Below are 16,071 nucleotides of genomic sequence, written 5' to 3'. Positions count from 1 at the left end.
CTGAGGTGAGAGATTTGCTAGGTTTTTCCATCCTCTCGTTGAGTTCAGTGGTTGGGGAACTGGGAAGATAAATATTCTATGTGTAAGAGTAACAGACTTTGTCTAATTTAGAAGCTTTTTCTTAGGATATGGATCTTGTTTCACTTTCCCCCACCACATCATTTTTTCAGGAGCCGGCTTCAGCATCTACACCCCCTTTAATTCCCTCAGTTTGGTGGTGGTGAAGGCTGAGCAATGCTATTGTGAGCTGAAGATAGGGAGGGACCATCTCTGGGTGATTGGGTTCATTGGTGCTTGTGATAGAGGGTATGGGGAAACAAAGCAGGAGATTCTGTAGATTGAGATCTGTGGTTAGATTATTGTTATATGTGGCATCATCATGGAAGGGTAGGACACCAATTAGCAGAGACCCTACTCTTCAATTCATATCGTTTAGTCCATGGCCAGTGACTCACTCTATCAATGTGCCTGCTACCATAGAACACTGGATCCTCTTCTGTTTACAGCCATCGACAAAGAAGCCCCTAAGCATTCTCTGCCTAATTTCCATCCTCACAGTTGTATAGTATTACCTTTCACACCCTGAATAGGGCAGTGGCAGACATGCCCAGAGACCAGTTCAGCCTCAGGATGTATAAACATTTATGGTATGGTATTGGTAGTGGTGAAGAAAACTTTGTTCTTTCTACTACTGTACACACACAAAGTTATTTCCAGCAGGATTGTTCCAAGTGGCTGACCTCCTGGTACATCCTCTGTGGCTCCGCTTGGAAACGAACAGATCTTTCATATTGTGAGGAATTTCCCACCTGCTGTGCAGCTCTGCATTGGACTGGCTGTCCTGGTCAGAAAGGATTTGTGTCTAGGGAGGACAATTGCAATGACTTCCCTGGGAAAATTTGGGTCAGGTTCTTCATGCTGTAATCTTGTCAACTGACCTGCCTCTAATCTGCCATCGTTGGGAAGATTATACTGAAGGTTGTGGAAAGGCAATTTTGGTGTCACATGGATTCCTTCATCCCTGTTAGTCTGGTTTTAGTATGTCATGGAAGCTGTGCTGGTCTTACTGGCTGAGGATTTCCTCCTGTCAGTGGGGAATAATCAGGAGTCTATGCTGATCCTTTTAGATACGAGAGTATTTGACACTGTTGAGTGTGAAGTTTGGCTACTTTGTCTGCAGTTACTAGACGGGGAAGACAATAGAGTCTTTGTGACTTCTAGGGGTTGTTACATTACATTACTTGGGATACCCTTGAAAACTTGAAGCTGAAGCTTAGTTACCTGAAACCATGCCTGTCCTGCAATAACTGTGGCAGTGGTTTAGGTCAAGCACCACAGCTAATTTCATGGACCCCACATTTAAATCTGGTTGCTAGTAGCAGAACAATCTCAACCAAGGGCGTTTCTTTCTGGAACTCATTTTCCTAGGATATCCAACAGAACGAGAATCTATGGAACTTTAGAGTACAGTACAAACACTTCTCTTTTCTGATGCATGTCTTTGAGGGGATGATGGAATAGTGGAAGGGTTTGTTTGTTTTAAGGTAATTTCCTTTTCTTTTTGCAGATTGGAAAAGGGTATTGCAATGGTATTTATTAAATTTTGATTATGTGCCCTGAGACATCAGAAAGTAGATCATCAATCAAGTAAATCAAGTAAAATAAATAATTAAATAAGTACAATAGCTAAATTTCCATTATATATATGCAGTCTTAGCTTATAAGGTGCAAATTACATTTTTCTGATTTATTCTGTGAGTCTGTTCCTACTCTCACAATGGTGCAAACCAGGGTAGCTATAATGAAGTTCAGAGGAGTTACACCAACATAAAACTAGTGATGAGATGAGAACTGCTTGTTCTAAATCCACCTGAGATCATGTTTGCTCTTTTCCTGCAAGTATGCTGCAGATGAGTCATATTAAAATCACTCTACAATTTTTTTCACTCTCAGTTATTTGTCCATTTTTGGGCTCTAGTCTCATTACTTTAAATTTCTCTACACTGAAGTGCTTAGACTACTTAGCAGCTAATAGAACTAATCTACCCATTATTAATTTGTTTACTCTAACACTTTGTATTTGCCGCTGTACTATGCTTTACGACTTTCTAAATAAATTTATTAAGTGGAAGAGTATCAAATTCTTCCCTAAAACTCAGATAAATCAGGTACATTGTTTCAACACAATCTCTACATTGATGTACATTACTTCAAACAAGTGACCTCAAGCAAGGCACATAATTGCCAGGACAGTTATCTTTTTATAAATACATGATGATCGTTCCTAATTATGTATCTCTAAATGACAAGTAAATTTGGCTCACCACTGTTTTTAATATTTTCCCCACAAATGAAGCCATGTTTACTGAGTCCATGGTGTACTGATCAGAGGTAGATAAACCTAACAAAGGGTCATGAAATCTTGCGTGGGTTTTTCAAAAGTACTCAGTGAGTCTAATTTTGCTTCCAGTTGAGTCACTGGGGATAAAACTTCCCTTAGTTTCAATGAGAGCAGAATTACAGCAACACTAAGTGTCTTGAAAATCGCACCCTTCATGCTTCCAAACCCATCCACCCAAACTACATTTTCAAGACATTTCAAGAAAATGTATGATCGTTCAATTGATATGATGTCATTATTTCAGCTCAAAATTAAGAAAACCAATAAAATAGAACCCAAATTATCTGGAGATCTCAAGAGACAAAAGAAATCTTTAGACAGACGGTTGAGAAAAACAGGGACCATGAGTGCAGCCTTCAAACCCTGCTGGCTAACTTACCTAGTTATAGACAACTAGCCAGCTAACTCAAGACCAGCTGGCGGGGCAGTAGGAGGTGGCAGAAGCAATAGCCCAGTGCTTGCACAAAGCCTTTATGCACAAGTCAGACTTTAATACATCAGACCATAGTTTGAATTCTTTGGGCCTGATTCTCTACTGCTCTACACTTTGTGTAGTCAGGTACACGGGTGAAAAATGAGTGTGAAATGCTCCCAAATCAGATGGTGCTGCAAAGTAGTGGAGAAAAAGACATAAATAGTTCAGCAGGTGTTTAGGCACTGAAGTCAAATCTTGGGGGGACATTATCTGGTGAAAACTGATAGTAGACTTAACTAGAGTGCCAATAATTTAGGTCTGACTGTACTAAATCATGGATGCGTTAATCCCCCCAAATAATACCTACATCAAACAATGCCACCAGCACAGGAAAAGAGTGGTGACATGATAAACAGATGTTAGTCATTTAATGCACTACTTGAAGGCGCACACATACTGCGACGATGAGGGTCATGTAAAAACCTATAGAATAGAATAGAATATCCACAGAGATGCATGTGGGTATGGACGTGTTACCTACCCCTGCTTCTGATCAACCTTTCTCCTGCCACTAAACTCATCTTCCTTTCCTTCCACTCTGACCATGTCACTTTCCTCTTATTCCTTTGCTATCCTCCTGTTGCCTTTCACACCAAGTTCAAGCTTTTCATCATTACTTTTAGGGCCCTGCATAATGCTACTCCTGTCTACATCTCTGCTTTCTTATCTTCCTAATACTCTGCTGTAACCGGCAAATGACCCAGAACCCTGATTCCCTTACCCTCTGTCTGCAATCCTCCCAGCCTGACGTCCTAATCATTCCTTTGGTATCAGTATTTTTCTTCATACTCATTTCCATTTTCCCCTTTACACTTGGAAGTTGCTCACTCTCCTTGTATAACAGAAGTTCTCCCTCCCTTTTCTTCAAATAAATCCCCCCTTAAAACATTCACTTCCATGCAGACTTTCAACAATAGTCCCCTAAAGAGAAAACAGATGATTAAAAATACTAGCAACAACACTATGTCACTTCCAGATTGGATCTCATCTGGCATTTTGTGTTTGAAATGTAATATCTGTAAGTTCCTTGGGGCATGGACAGTGATATGCAAATGGACTGTACTCATCAGATATTAAAAATCAATAATGTTTTAAATCTATTGATTGCTTTATCTATTAAATCCTGTGGTTCCACCTCTCTTCTGAATGTTCTAGTAATAATTATTGGTCATTTTGTATTCCACTTGCTACTTTGTTAAATTCTTCTGGTGCTTAATTATCTGAGGGTAGGTCTTTATTCATTATACTGTAGTGGGAGGAGAAATGATAATCAACTTTCAATCTGAAGCCTGACTTTAAAACTGAATGACTGGTTTAATTATTGCAGACAATGCCAAGATAGGTAGGGGGCTTCTCTATAAAGGTTTTAGTCCAGTGCTTTGCTGAATGTCCAAGAAGCTGTTTAGCAAATGTTTCTCAGCTACACATCACTTTTTTGTAACATTAGGGATATGGTAGAACTGCAAATTTGATACATGAGACCATGATATAAATCAGAAGGAATAATCAGTGCAGTGTGTACAATGCTTAAAAGTGTATGCAATAAACAAAGAGCTCCCATCTCATCCACTATATGGAAAAATAATGAAAATCTTGATTTCACAATCAGTGCTTTTTTGTATATGGGGCAAGCCAGGCCAAATACAGCTCTTTGAAGTCGCTGACATCAGTGGAGTTACTTCAGCTTTACAACAGCAAAACTGAAAACAGACATGATGTCCCATGCTTCAGTGTTTACCTAGCCATTTTCCAGCACAGTTTTTGAGATTAGGATTGTCAAACCTATGGATTTTAGTTTAATTTGATCAGCTCACATGATCAGTTCATGTCAAATAAGGCTTAATGCTGTCATAAATTAGCTAGCATGAGGTTTCTCACACATAAATGTTTCAAAACACTACCAATATATAATCTCTAGAACAGATTCTTTAAAAAATTCATCAAACAAACAAATATTAACCACTTTTGGCACCAGGTATTATTTATATATGTAATATGGGGAGAGGATAAAAAAATAACAAAAATTAATATCCATATTTTCTGTAGCAGCCTAGATATACCCATTGATTCAGGGAATTTTAATAACCAAAATTACCAAAACCAGCTTGATTTCCCCGATCCTTTGAATAGTCCTCTCTAATTACCACTTTTATATTCTTAACCCGACTTCTTGTTTCTTTGCTAACATTAGAGTTCTCTGTCTTTTGCTGACTGCACTGGCAAGCTGGCTGACTGGCTAATTCTAGCTCCTGCAGATTCAAAGACTGTCTGTAACCTAAATTAATTAATTCAAGTGAATGTACCTCTTAAGGTATAAAAGTATTGTCTCATGTGCAGTACAGGTAACAGAAGAACGCAACTTAATTGTTCTGGAACCCATTACGCAAAGAAGACAATGCTCCTATAATAACAGTTACTCATGATTATATAAATATATTTATTATAGATTGTTGCTTTTGTGTCACAGGATAATTTTCTCAGGTTTTTATTCCGTTTAGTATTCACCGCTGGTGGAACTGTTATAGTGGAAAATTTCAGGAAGAAACATAAGATCCTCACTGGCCAAACAGAAACTTTCACTTTTCTGGATGAAATCCTTCTGGACTTGTTCATTCAAAATTCCAGTAGGATACATGCTGTAACTCCAAAGGGAGTATTTCCTGAGTAGAATGAGCACCATTTGGCCCTCTTAGAGCTGCACGAACCAAGAGTCTTAGCAAAAGAGATCAAATTAGAATCTTTAATATTGACTTGCTGGTGAGCAGAATTTCCATGCATGCTTTTGGAACCACCAAATGCAAAAGTCAAGAGACACTCATGTAGGCTATATACTCTCTATCTATACTACTACAAATCCTTGACAGCTTAATTTTGTTTTCTCCGTCTTGGAACTTCTGGCTCTAGAAAACAATGGAATTCACAGGGATAATGGATATTAAAAGTTCATTCTTATATACCATGTGAAAACCTTCCCTTGTGTGCTATCTTTCAGATGTGAGACTTTCAAGGACAACATCAGGTCACATTTGTTTGGGGTTTACCCATGCAGAGGACAGGTATTTCATTTTATTCACTAAGTTCTAGACTGAGCTTTTAGGCACATCCCTGTATAAGCAGCGGTGTGACAAAGTGGGGATCACTGCTAAGGAACTGTGTTTCAAAGAGTCACAATAGATATCAGAGTACATTCCTAATACTACAATATTTTCCCTTTGAATTCCTCCCCAAATCCCACTTTGCTCCAGGAGGGAGCAATTTAATACATTGCTCTGCCACCCACCATGGGGAGGAGGTGGAGTCAAGGATACACTCTGCATTTGTTCACAGGTAAAGGAAAGTGAGAGAAATATTAGATGCACAACCCCTCGGATTGCCCCTGCTTCTGGAACCACAATCTATGTGTGTCCTATATGACTGTGTCCCAGCTCCCCTGGCACAGCTGCAAAGAAACAGATTGCAGTGAAGCCCAAAGGTAATTCGTCATTACTCAGTGAGGCCAATGCCTTGTTTTCAATTAAGATTCTGGGCAACAGTCAGCAAGTTACAAAACAAGTGCTAATACAACCAAAACAACTATATTCACTGATAAAACAGATTCAAAACAAAACAAAATTAAATCAACTGTCAAGTAGTTCTGGTGTGAACACTTACAGTAATACTCTCCTCTCAGGTCTCTTATCCAGACTTCAAATTTAATTATTAATATTGCATAGTCTGTCCTAACTCCATTTGCAGAACTACAGCTGATGTCAATGGAAGTTCTCTGTGTATATATTTACAGCAGGGATCCAGTATTTGCATTATCAAAGGTGAATGCTTCCCTTATATTGTACAAAGCTGTAACTAGACTGTTTAGTTTTGAAGGACCAGAAGATCTTGTGCCTGCATCTGTTTTTTTGAGACACTAAGTATGTAATGTCTGAACTCAGCAAGATACTTAGCCACATTCCCAATTTTAAGCAAGTGAGTTAAAGCCAATAGACCTGATCACATGCTTAAAGTTGGGCATATGTTTAAGCACCTTGCTAAATCAGGGTCTGAAAAAATTGCTACCGAACTGTGTTATGAATTTACAGACAGAACAGTCTCTATTTAACATTTTTTAAAGAGGAGGAGGTGAAGGAGGATGTGACAGACACAAAATCACTTTACATAAATGTAATTCCACTGATTTAAGTGGAGTTATTCCTAATTTATACTGATGTAAGTGAGCTCAGAATCAGGTCCAGTCTCACAGGAGCACCGGAAGAAAAAGTACAACATTTGAAGAATACAGTTAACAAATGATACTGTCTAAGAGTACCAAATGGTAACCACCTTAACCATATAGTATTGGAGCAAGTGAAAGCCTATCTAGCAGCAAATTTGTTTTTAAACAAAAGTAAGCAGAGTAAGCATGATAAATATATCTGGCCCAATTCCACAAGAACTAGAGGTATCCAGAGGGAATCTACTAGCTATTTTTTCTCTAAACCCTATTTTTAAGGCTTGTGCATTCCTGCTCTGAGCTACTTGTTTTTTTAAAAATCACATTATTTCCAGTTGAATTTGGCTGGGGAAAGAGTAATTCTGACCAGAGTAATACTAACTCAAATGGCACAAACTACTAAAAATGAAAACATTGAGCAATCTCTACATTTACACAGGCCTAGTTTGGTAGGAATGATACATCTGGTACAAAAAGAAAGACATCAGTAGCATACAGTAGCGTGACCTGATCACTTGCATACCTTTGCATCTCTGAAAACTAGAGATGAAAGGCAATATTAACATTTTGTATCAACAACCATCCATCAAGGGACTGAAGTAAGGTCTTCTGGTCATTGCTGTTAGGTCCCCCCCCCCTTATACTGTTGGTGGCAACATACCCCCATCACAGTATTCTCCACCTTCTTTTATAAAGGAGGTGAAAATATAGTGCAATACACATGAATAGAAGAGTACACCAGCATATTCTGAAGGATTGCTTCCCCTTCTGTGTATTAAATCCTCTCTGATCCTGGAAAATGTACTCCTTTCCATTTATTGTTCTAAGCAGTGAACAGCTGTTTCCTGGCCTCTTCATTTAAGGCGGTCATTTCTTTGGTTAGATGTTTTGCATATATGGTACACCACAACAGGTGCCTAGCTTTTTTGCTCCGATTAATATTGAATGCTTTACTGTGTTCACCAAATGTGTGACTGCTTTTTTGCTAATAGTTTGAATAAATGACTAAATAAGTGATTGATGCTAGGCAGATTGGACAGGCCACCTCTCTGGTAAAGACCAGTTTATTTCATTGTTTCAGAGACTTTGAGATTCTTCAGTTGCAAGGACAGTGGGGATCTGTGTTCTACCACAATTTCCTCAGTACCGATCCTTTCATCTTTAGATTGGTGTTTGTGTCTCCTTTTGCTTAGAGGGACATGCATAATCAGTCACAGAAGCAAGCTGATGAAGGGATCAGGAAGATAAAGGAGGGCACTATCAAAGTTAAACTATAAACTAATAGGTGGATTTCAAGACAACAGGTATCTATGTACCAATAGCCTAGTGTGTGCTAGTGGGGAAAGGGCCAAATTTCACCAGAGTATTAAAAAACAGTAGTCCAATTCGTAGAAGTGAGAAAAAGGTGAAGCATTTTCTCTCTGTATTTCCAAGTAATAGTCTGTAATGCAAAGCTCTATATTCAGTTTCCTTGAATATGCTGCAACTGTGCCTTGCAGTTATGCAAACATTATGTGGTACCTTGTACCGGTATACTGTATATGCTACTGTGAATTTGAAGGAATTAATGTGATATAAAAGGGAGTATTTATCAAATCTATACATCCTGACCATTTACCTTTTACTAAACTGCAATAAATCTTTTGTAGCATGATCATGTGAAATGGATTAGACTTGATCGATGTATTAAATTTACTTAGATCTAGAATTAGCCTGACTCCTCCTGACCCTGAGGGATTATGAAATACCTGGAGTACAAGCCATCTTGAATGTCTTCATGTGATATAGGCTAAATGGTGCCTTGGAACATCCGTTCCTGGAGCTCCTCCAACGGAGATTTCTTTCTATAATAGAAAAGCTTTGTGAAACAGTCTTTGGGAACCAGCTATCTGAAGTGATCTCTTCTCAGAAGGAGAAATACCTTAGTTTGCCTTGCAAAGCAAATATGCCCTAAGTATTTGACTCCAGAGATTTTCAGCAATAACCACCAAAGTGAAGGAGCACTCCCTAAAAGTGGGCTTTATCTTACTATCTTACTGACAGCCTTCCCATGTGAATTGGAATTTACAGGTTAGGTTATCTTAACAAGGGTCACCTGTCTGCTTTGTCTTTTGGGAATGTGAAAGAAATTGGAAATTTTTATCTTTCCTTTCATAGTGGTAGTACTGTACATAAGGGCTTTTCAGGCCTGTGCTACTCTTTGATTGGATATATCCCTGTCCTTCAAAGAGATTCATTACATTTAACATAAGGTTAAAATGAATGTTGTGGCCATTGAAAGGGCATTTTAAGCATTAAATATTAGTACAAGTGATTATATACTGAGATATGAGCAAAGGATTTGGGATCTAACGCCAAAAAGTCTTTGGTTCTCTTAAATTGGTATTTTGAGATTTGTAAGAGTGTTGCTTTAGGATGCTTCTGTGTCTTCCAAGTCCTTTATTATATCAAAGGTTTGGGCCTAAGGATGGGATTTTCTAAAGGGCTTAAGTGATTTCAGAGCCCAAGCATGAGCGTCATTCGTCAATCAGTAAGAATTATGTTCCTAAATCACTTAGGCCCCTTTGAAAATTTCAACCTAAATTCAGTTTCCTATTACATGGGGGTAACTCCAGAGTTATTACAATTAGTTCTTTGGGGTGTCTCTGGATTTAACCCCATATAACAGGAAACTTAATTTGGACGTAGGAAATTATATAATACATTGCTTTATGTTTCTCATAGTTGTTGACTCAGAGATCATATTCCCATCTGATAGAATTTTCCTAGCAAAACTGTCTGAGATTTTAATTGTTCTGTCCATTAAGATTAGGTTTGGTTATGAAACTTTGCAAAATTTCTATAATATCGTAAAACTACAGCACCACTGACAAAAACTTTTATGAGAACTGCAGAGATACCTTTATCTCCATTAGAAGTTCTACTCTTAGTTTCTAATTGTAATTATGCTGGCTGTGCACATACTGTGATTTTCCCAGAACAGGCTCTTAATGATTCACTTTAAGGGAGTTCTAAAAATATAAGCAAGGAATTCCAGTAAATGATGAAAGATTCCTGTATTATGAGCAATGGAAGGAGAAGACATTTTAGGTTCTTGGTCAAAAACTATATAAAATAAATTATCCCAAAAAATCTGTTTAATTAAATATCTTCTGGACCTCTCAAAACAACAAACTATGGCTATCATCTCAAATCTAGGTCTGCCTACTCTTGACTTGGAGAAAAAGAACTTATTATTATCTTCATCATTAGGCTAGTAACTCTATCTCATCACTCAACTGTGCTGTAACTAGCATCACCTCTATAATGATATGCTGATTTCAAGAAGGCCATAAAATTAATTTGTCCTGAATTAATTTGCCCTGAATAATTCCACTATCAAGCCCCCTATTTTATTAGACTTTCTTTTCTGCATTCCCAGTATTGTACAGAGAAATACTTTTTCTTTTATCTAGGAAACTACATATTACCCCTAAAGTAACATGAGATCCCTTGGGTAGCTGACCTGTTTGACTTTTCATCTCCTCTAATATGATGTTTAGCTAATAAAGGTACTACTGCAAAATTCCTAACTTGCAGTTCTTAATTCGAGCCTACTCACAGAAAGAAAACAGCTAAGAAACAATAGCAGCCACTAAAGTTGTTGATTAGGATCACTAACTGTACGTGCAGCAGTGCTGGACATAAGTAAAGCACCATGTTCCATAATATCTGTACCAGTAAACCTAATACGAAGCTTGGCAAAAGGAAGTTTCTTTAGCTCCTGAGTCTTTTTTCCCCTTTAAATCATTTTTGATAGTGTAGATTCATTATTTTCCACCTGGGCCCAAAACCATTGCAACAGCTCCACTATGATCCAGTTGCCAAGATGTTCAGTTGCCATTACCTCTTAAGAAAGAACTGCTAGAGTTCCTATGCAATCCAACAGGATAGCAATTGCAGTCACACATCTGCCTTAGCTCAGATAGACTATCCTTACAGGTTCTGAAACAACAGAGTCCTTTGCATAAGGAACCAGTCTCCCCCGGCATCAAACTCCTTCGGAACTTTCAAGCTTGGCTACCTTGTTTTTAATAGTTTTGGTACGCAAATTAAAAGTGAATGAGGAAATGCTGTGGGTTGAGGCATCTGCAAAAAAAATGCTTATAGCCATCTGTAAGCCACACAGTTGTCTGAATGAAAAGAGTACTTGCTAAATCTTTTTTCTAAACCTGATCTAACAGAATGCTGAAACAAAAGTCAGACAACTTTCATATCTGGCTCCTAAGAGGAATCCAACTGAGGAGCGCTGAAAGTTTTTCTTATATTTTTATTGGTTTGAAAGGTGAATCTACCCAACCAAAAACGTGTTCCCTGGAAATGGGAACAAAATACTTTTTAGATAGCTCATTAATCTTTGCACGATTCTTCATTTTCATCCCAGTACATTATAATGTAATTAATGGACGGATTCTGAGGTAAGCAGAGAGTTATCATATATTTTGAAAAATATGCTTACACAGAGTCCACAATCCCAGTAAAAAGAAAAGTCAATGGATTAATCACAGTGCTACTAAATTAGCTGGGCTACTAATTAATATCTATATAGGTAAAAGGCATCAAATGTACGGTACTGTATTCAGAAAATATAATTTTAGAAGGACTTTCTTTGTTTAAACCTGTCACTCTCCATAATTTTAATAAAATCAACTAAAGTACACAACATCCAAGTCTCAAAGAACCAAAGTATCTGATAACATTTCATTCTGATATTGTTTGTCTGCAAGAAAGTTCAGGGCCAAATTTTCAAAGGGAAGAGATCCACTTGTGCTCACCAAAAAACCACCTGCAAACACATGACCGCTTATCTGAGCAATCACCGCTATTAGGTAGGCAGATTCAGTAAATGTACATGCAAATGATGAGAACAGGAACTTGCAGTTAACCATTTGCTTGTACCTTTACCCAGTTTTTGCATGCATACCTGGCAATTGCATGTATTAATCCAGTTACACATTTCTGCAGGCATTTTTTGGCACACACACTTCTGTATTTGAAAATTTGACATCTAGTGGCATCAAAATTATTTGGAAGACAGTCATTAAAATAGATGTTAAAAGAACACTGTGGGGTACATTTTCAGCAAGGCACAGGGAGATTTAGCTGCATGACTTCCATTAGCTTTAATGAGAGCTGCACAGCTAAATACCTGGACACCACACTGAAAGATTAACACATAATACACACAATGTTTATTTTTTACTAATACTCTTATTATTACCACGTTCTTCCTCCTCCTCCTCCTCTTCCTCCTCTTCTTCTTCCTCCTCCTCTTCCTCCACATCTTCTGCTTCCTCTTCATCCTCCTCTTCTTCCTCTTCAATCTCCTCTTCCTCTTCTCGATCTATTTCTTCATCCTCCTCCTCCTCCTCATCACCTTGCTCTTCATTGTCATCAGAATACTCCTCCTCCTCTTCCTCTTCCTCTTCCTCCTCCTCCTTTTCATCCATCTCCTCTGTTCCATCAGTTTCATAACACTCATCTACTGAAGAGTTGTCTGTTTTAACCACAAAGGGTTTTCTTTTGGGAGCAGGTTCTTGGGGTTGCTTATCTTGTGTTTTTCTTTTTTTTGCCAAAGGACAGCCATAAACACTATTCGGAAAAATAAAAGACTTATGTTATTACACTGTCTGGCAGTTCTCCTCTGCAGGTCAGATTGTGCAAAGCATTATGTCATTTAATCAGGTTTTATCATTATTTACTACATTAATTGCTTTCCTTAAAATGTACATTTTTGAAAAAAAATACACTTTGCTTAGGCAATAATGACCAAAGGGGAAGGCCCTTCCAAACCCTCATGGCGTCTAGTCAGTCATTAACTGTCTGGAAATGCTATACCCAGGGGTCATCACTGCAATTATAAAGCTAATAAGAATTTTTTTCCCGCTCCCCTCTTCGCTCCCCCTGCACTGTGTTATCTCTGCTTCATGTTGAACTTTGTTCCATGGTAGATGCATTTTTTTTTAATTTATAGCAAATAATTTTTTCCTAGCAATTATTGATCAGTCCTGTAAGGAGTGGGAAAGCAGTCCTTCATATCTTTAAACTATTCAGTGAGATTTTGATCAGTTACAACTGGGATCTGCTCCTGAAACATTTGAAGCTAAGAGTAGGACTGGACCCTTACATATAGATAACAATAATAACAATAAATTGGTCTTCAATTATTCACTTTACCTCTCCATTATGTGCCATGAAGGTGCATAAAAACCAAAACAAACATAAACATTGGCAGAACTACTTTTAGAAGGTCTCAAACATTCAAGTTAAAATGTATCCATACAAATCCTATGATATTTTCTGAAAACATCAGTGCTGAAAGTCAGACTTATCTGAAATTGGGTATCATTTGTTCTCTGATCACCTTAGCTACAGGCATAACAACATTATAGGACAGAAGAGGATCATGCTACTTTTCTGTTGGGTTGTCCACCTATCTGTCCAACTTAATGTTTTCCCCATAATTTCTGGTCTAATATGATCTCCTTTGAGAGAGCTCTGTTGCACACATTGAATTACCCTCTGCGTAAAGAAGTTTCACTTGAACTTCCTTATTGTCTGAACTTAACTGCAGCACAAGCCACATTGTTTTTGAGCCTGTTTCCTGTCATTAATAGTTTTGTGACATTCAAACTCTTCTCTATAGACCTTTAATTTCCTCTTTCACAATCAATTTTCCTACCTTTCCACACAGTTACAAACCACTGAGACACTCTACCATTTTCGTAGCCACCTGACACCTTTTGGAGTTCTATCAAAAGCCTTTTAAAACATGGGGCCCCTCCTGGTGCTCAATACTCCAGATGTCGTCTGGATGGTGCCATAATGGTCACCTCTGATTTGAACTATATTCTGTTATCACAGTTTGTCATTTGCTTCCCTGATGATTTTAAGTTTCTGTCCATACTCATCCTCCATATCATTCATACTGTTAGTACTATCTTTCTTCAGTGCGAGTTCCATTAATACCATATTCTTCAAGATTCTGATTCTTATTTTTAAAGCTGTCAGTGGGCTACACCCTGACTAGCTCCAGGACTGAGTCTCTCTCTCTCTCTCTCGCTCTTTTCATAACCCTCTTAGAATATTCTAATCAACAGGCAGATCTCAGGTAAAACACTCAGGGGTGAAGGGCTGAAGCAGCTCCTCATTTGTGAAAATCACTGGAGATAAAGTGAGCTTGAGTTTTGTCACATTTAGAATGCAATGCAGAAATTACCTCTTTTTTCCACACTGTACACAATAAAAAAGGCTGCTAAATACTTGCAAAGCCATCTCACCCAAACCTAGTTCTCCTAGAAGTCACTCTGGGAAGGAGCAGAGAATATGGTCCTAGTCAGACTATACCAATGTTCCTTTTAATTTTTGGATTTGGCAACTAAAGGCCATTGTGATTGACACATTAGCAATCAATTACGGGTAAAGGTAGGGCAACCTAATTGCCAATCATAATCCTATTTACCAATTTCAACTTTGTCTATATTTTTCTACACTATATTTCATAAGGCACCTAAGAACCCATGACATTTCTTCTAGACCCAGTCCCACTAACCTGCAATTGAAATCAGTGGGAGTTAGATGCCTTACTTAATTAGGTGCTTTTTGTAAATACCACTAGGTTCCTATCTGCATGTTTAGACATGTACATTGCTTTGTAAATCTAGCTGCATGTCTTTTCTCTCTCTCTCTGTGCTCAGTATGCTCGACCCTGAAAGGTACTGGCTCCTCTAGCTCCAATCCAGGCGAGCTCATAAGCAATTAATTGAATTTAATGGAACTTCTCACAGGATTCAAGTTAAGTGTGTATTAAGTACTTTGATGGATTGGGACCAGAGTACCCAGTACCATGTAGGATTTACAATACAGTCAGTCTCCCAAGAAAATTAACCATGTATGTTAATCATGACCACCTTTTGGTCAACTTCAACCAGTTTACATCAATCCAAACTATTTGGTCCTTGATCAACATCTAGAATCTGTTCTTGGCTTTGTTTGGATATTAAGCCCTAAAAGTCTGAAATTGCCTTGATTCTTCTTACGAACCCTTTAAAAATATGGTCTTTCATTGACTCCTCTATAGTTTTCAAGTATATCTTAAGTTCAGTGGGAATTTAAAAAAAATAATATCTCTCTTTCAGAATCTTGGGAGACAGGCCATCAGACCTGGAACGTTCTTTCTATTTAGCTGCTCTAATTTCTTCTCTTTCTTTGTTTTATCTATTCTTGTATTACACTTAGTTTCATTAATTGTTCATATTCTGCCTCCAAGACATTCCTATCTCTTTCTGGCATTTTCCCCTCATTACCTCTGGTAAATGCACTGAGGAAAAGAAAGCATTTTGCTTCCCAGCAATCTCTGCCTCATATGTCACTAAGTTCCTCTCACAGTCGGACAAAGAGACTTCAGTCTCTTTCATTGACCTCCTGTTCCTGATATATCTGTAACACCTGTTATTTTTTGTCCCCATACCTTCTGCAATGATCGTTCCATTTTCAATTTTGGCTTCTGTGATCATTGTCTTAGCTGCTTATTTTTTAGACTTGTGTATACCCTCTCATAGCCATGATCCTATTGATTTATGTCTTGTTTGCTTTTCTATTTTATTGCTCCCTGTATTCCCCATGTCATCTGTATTTGTTTCTCCCCAACCACCCGCCTACCCCCACCACCCCACACATGCACACTTCAGCTGTATTTGTTTTCAATAGTATACCTACATGTTGGGCTTCCTGCAGTTTCCCTCTGAATACTCCCCATTTCCTTTTTGAGTCCCTCCCACCCATTTTAGTTTCTCAGACTCTTTTAGTAACAACCCCTATGGAAAAGTCCTGTAGAACTTACTCGGGATGAAACCAGTAGGGATATAGAAAAATGTATTAGTGTTCAAAGGAAAGTATGTAAAAAATCTATATTTAATAGAGGATGGTAGCTTTTCTATGGTTTTTGAA

The 16,071-nt window shown here is 38.0% G+C and overlaps 1 protein-coding gene across 24 annotated transcripts in view; it reads right to left on the bottom strand.

Moving 5' to 3' along the window:
* Nucleotides 1-16,071, bottom strand: part of MYT1L (myelin transcription factor 1 like) — a 380,619-nt gene that overhangs the window by 117,334 nt on the left and 247,214 nt on the right. For 23 of the 24 annotated variants that reach the window (XR_012157935.1, XR_012157936.1, XR_013635539.1 and 20 more), the window contains 2 exons: nt 12,344-12,714; nt 8,832-8,927 (listed from right to left, as the gene is read on the bottom strand). Coding sequence is in view for 21 of the 24 variants with exons in the window: in XM_073336127.2 (XP_073192228.1) it covers nt 8,832-8,927; nt 12,344-12,714 (467 nt within the window). In the remaining 3 variants the exon portion in view is untranslated. The remainder of the gene's footprint in view (nt 1-8,831; nt 8,928-12,343; nt 12,715-16,071) is intronic. The other variant, XM_073336119.2, reaches the window with a different exon arrangement.

Source organism: Lepidochelys kempii, chromosome 3 (genome assembly GCF_965140285.1).
Source record: "Lepidochelys kempii isolate rLepKem1 chromosome 3, rLepKem1.hap1, whole genome shotgun sequence".
NCBI classification, from domain to species: domain Eukaryota; kingdom Metazoa; phylum Chordata; order Testudines; family Cheloniidae; genus Lepidochelys; species Lepidochelys kempii.
This window is presented reverse-complemented; position numbering and strand designations above follow the sequence as displayed.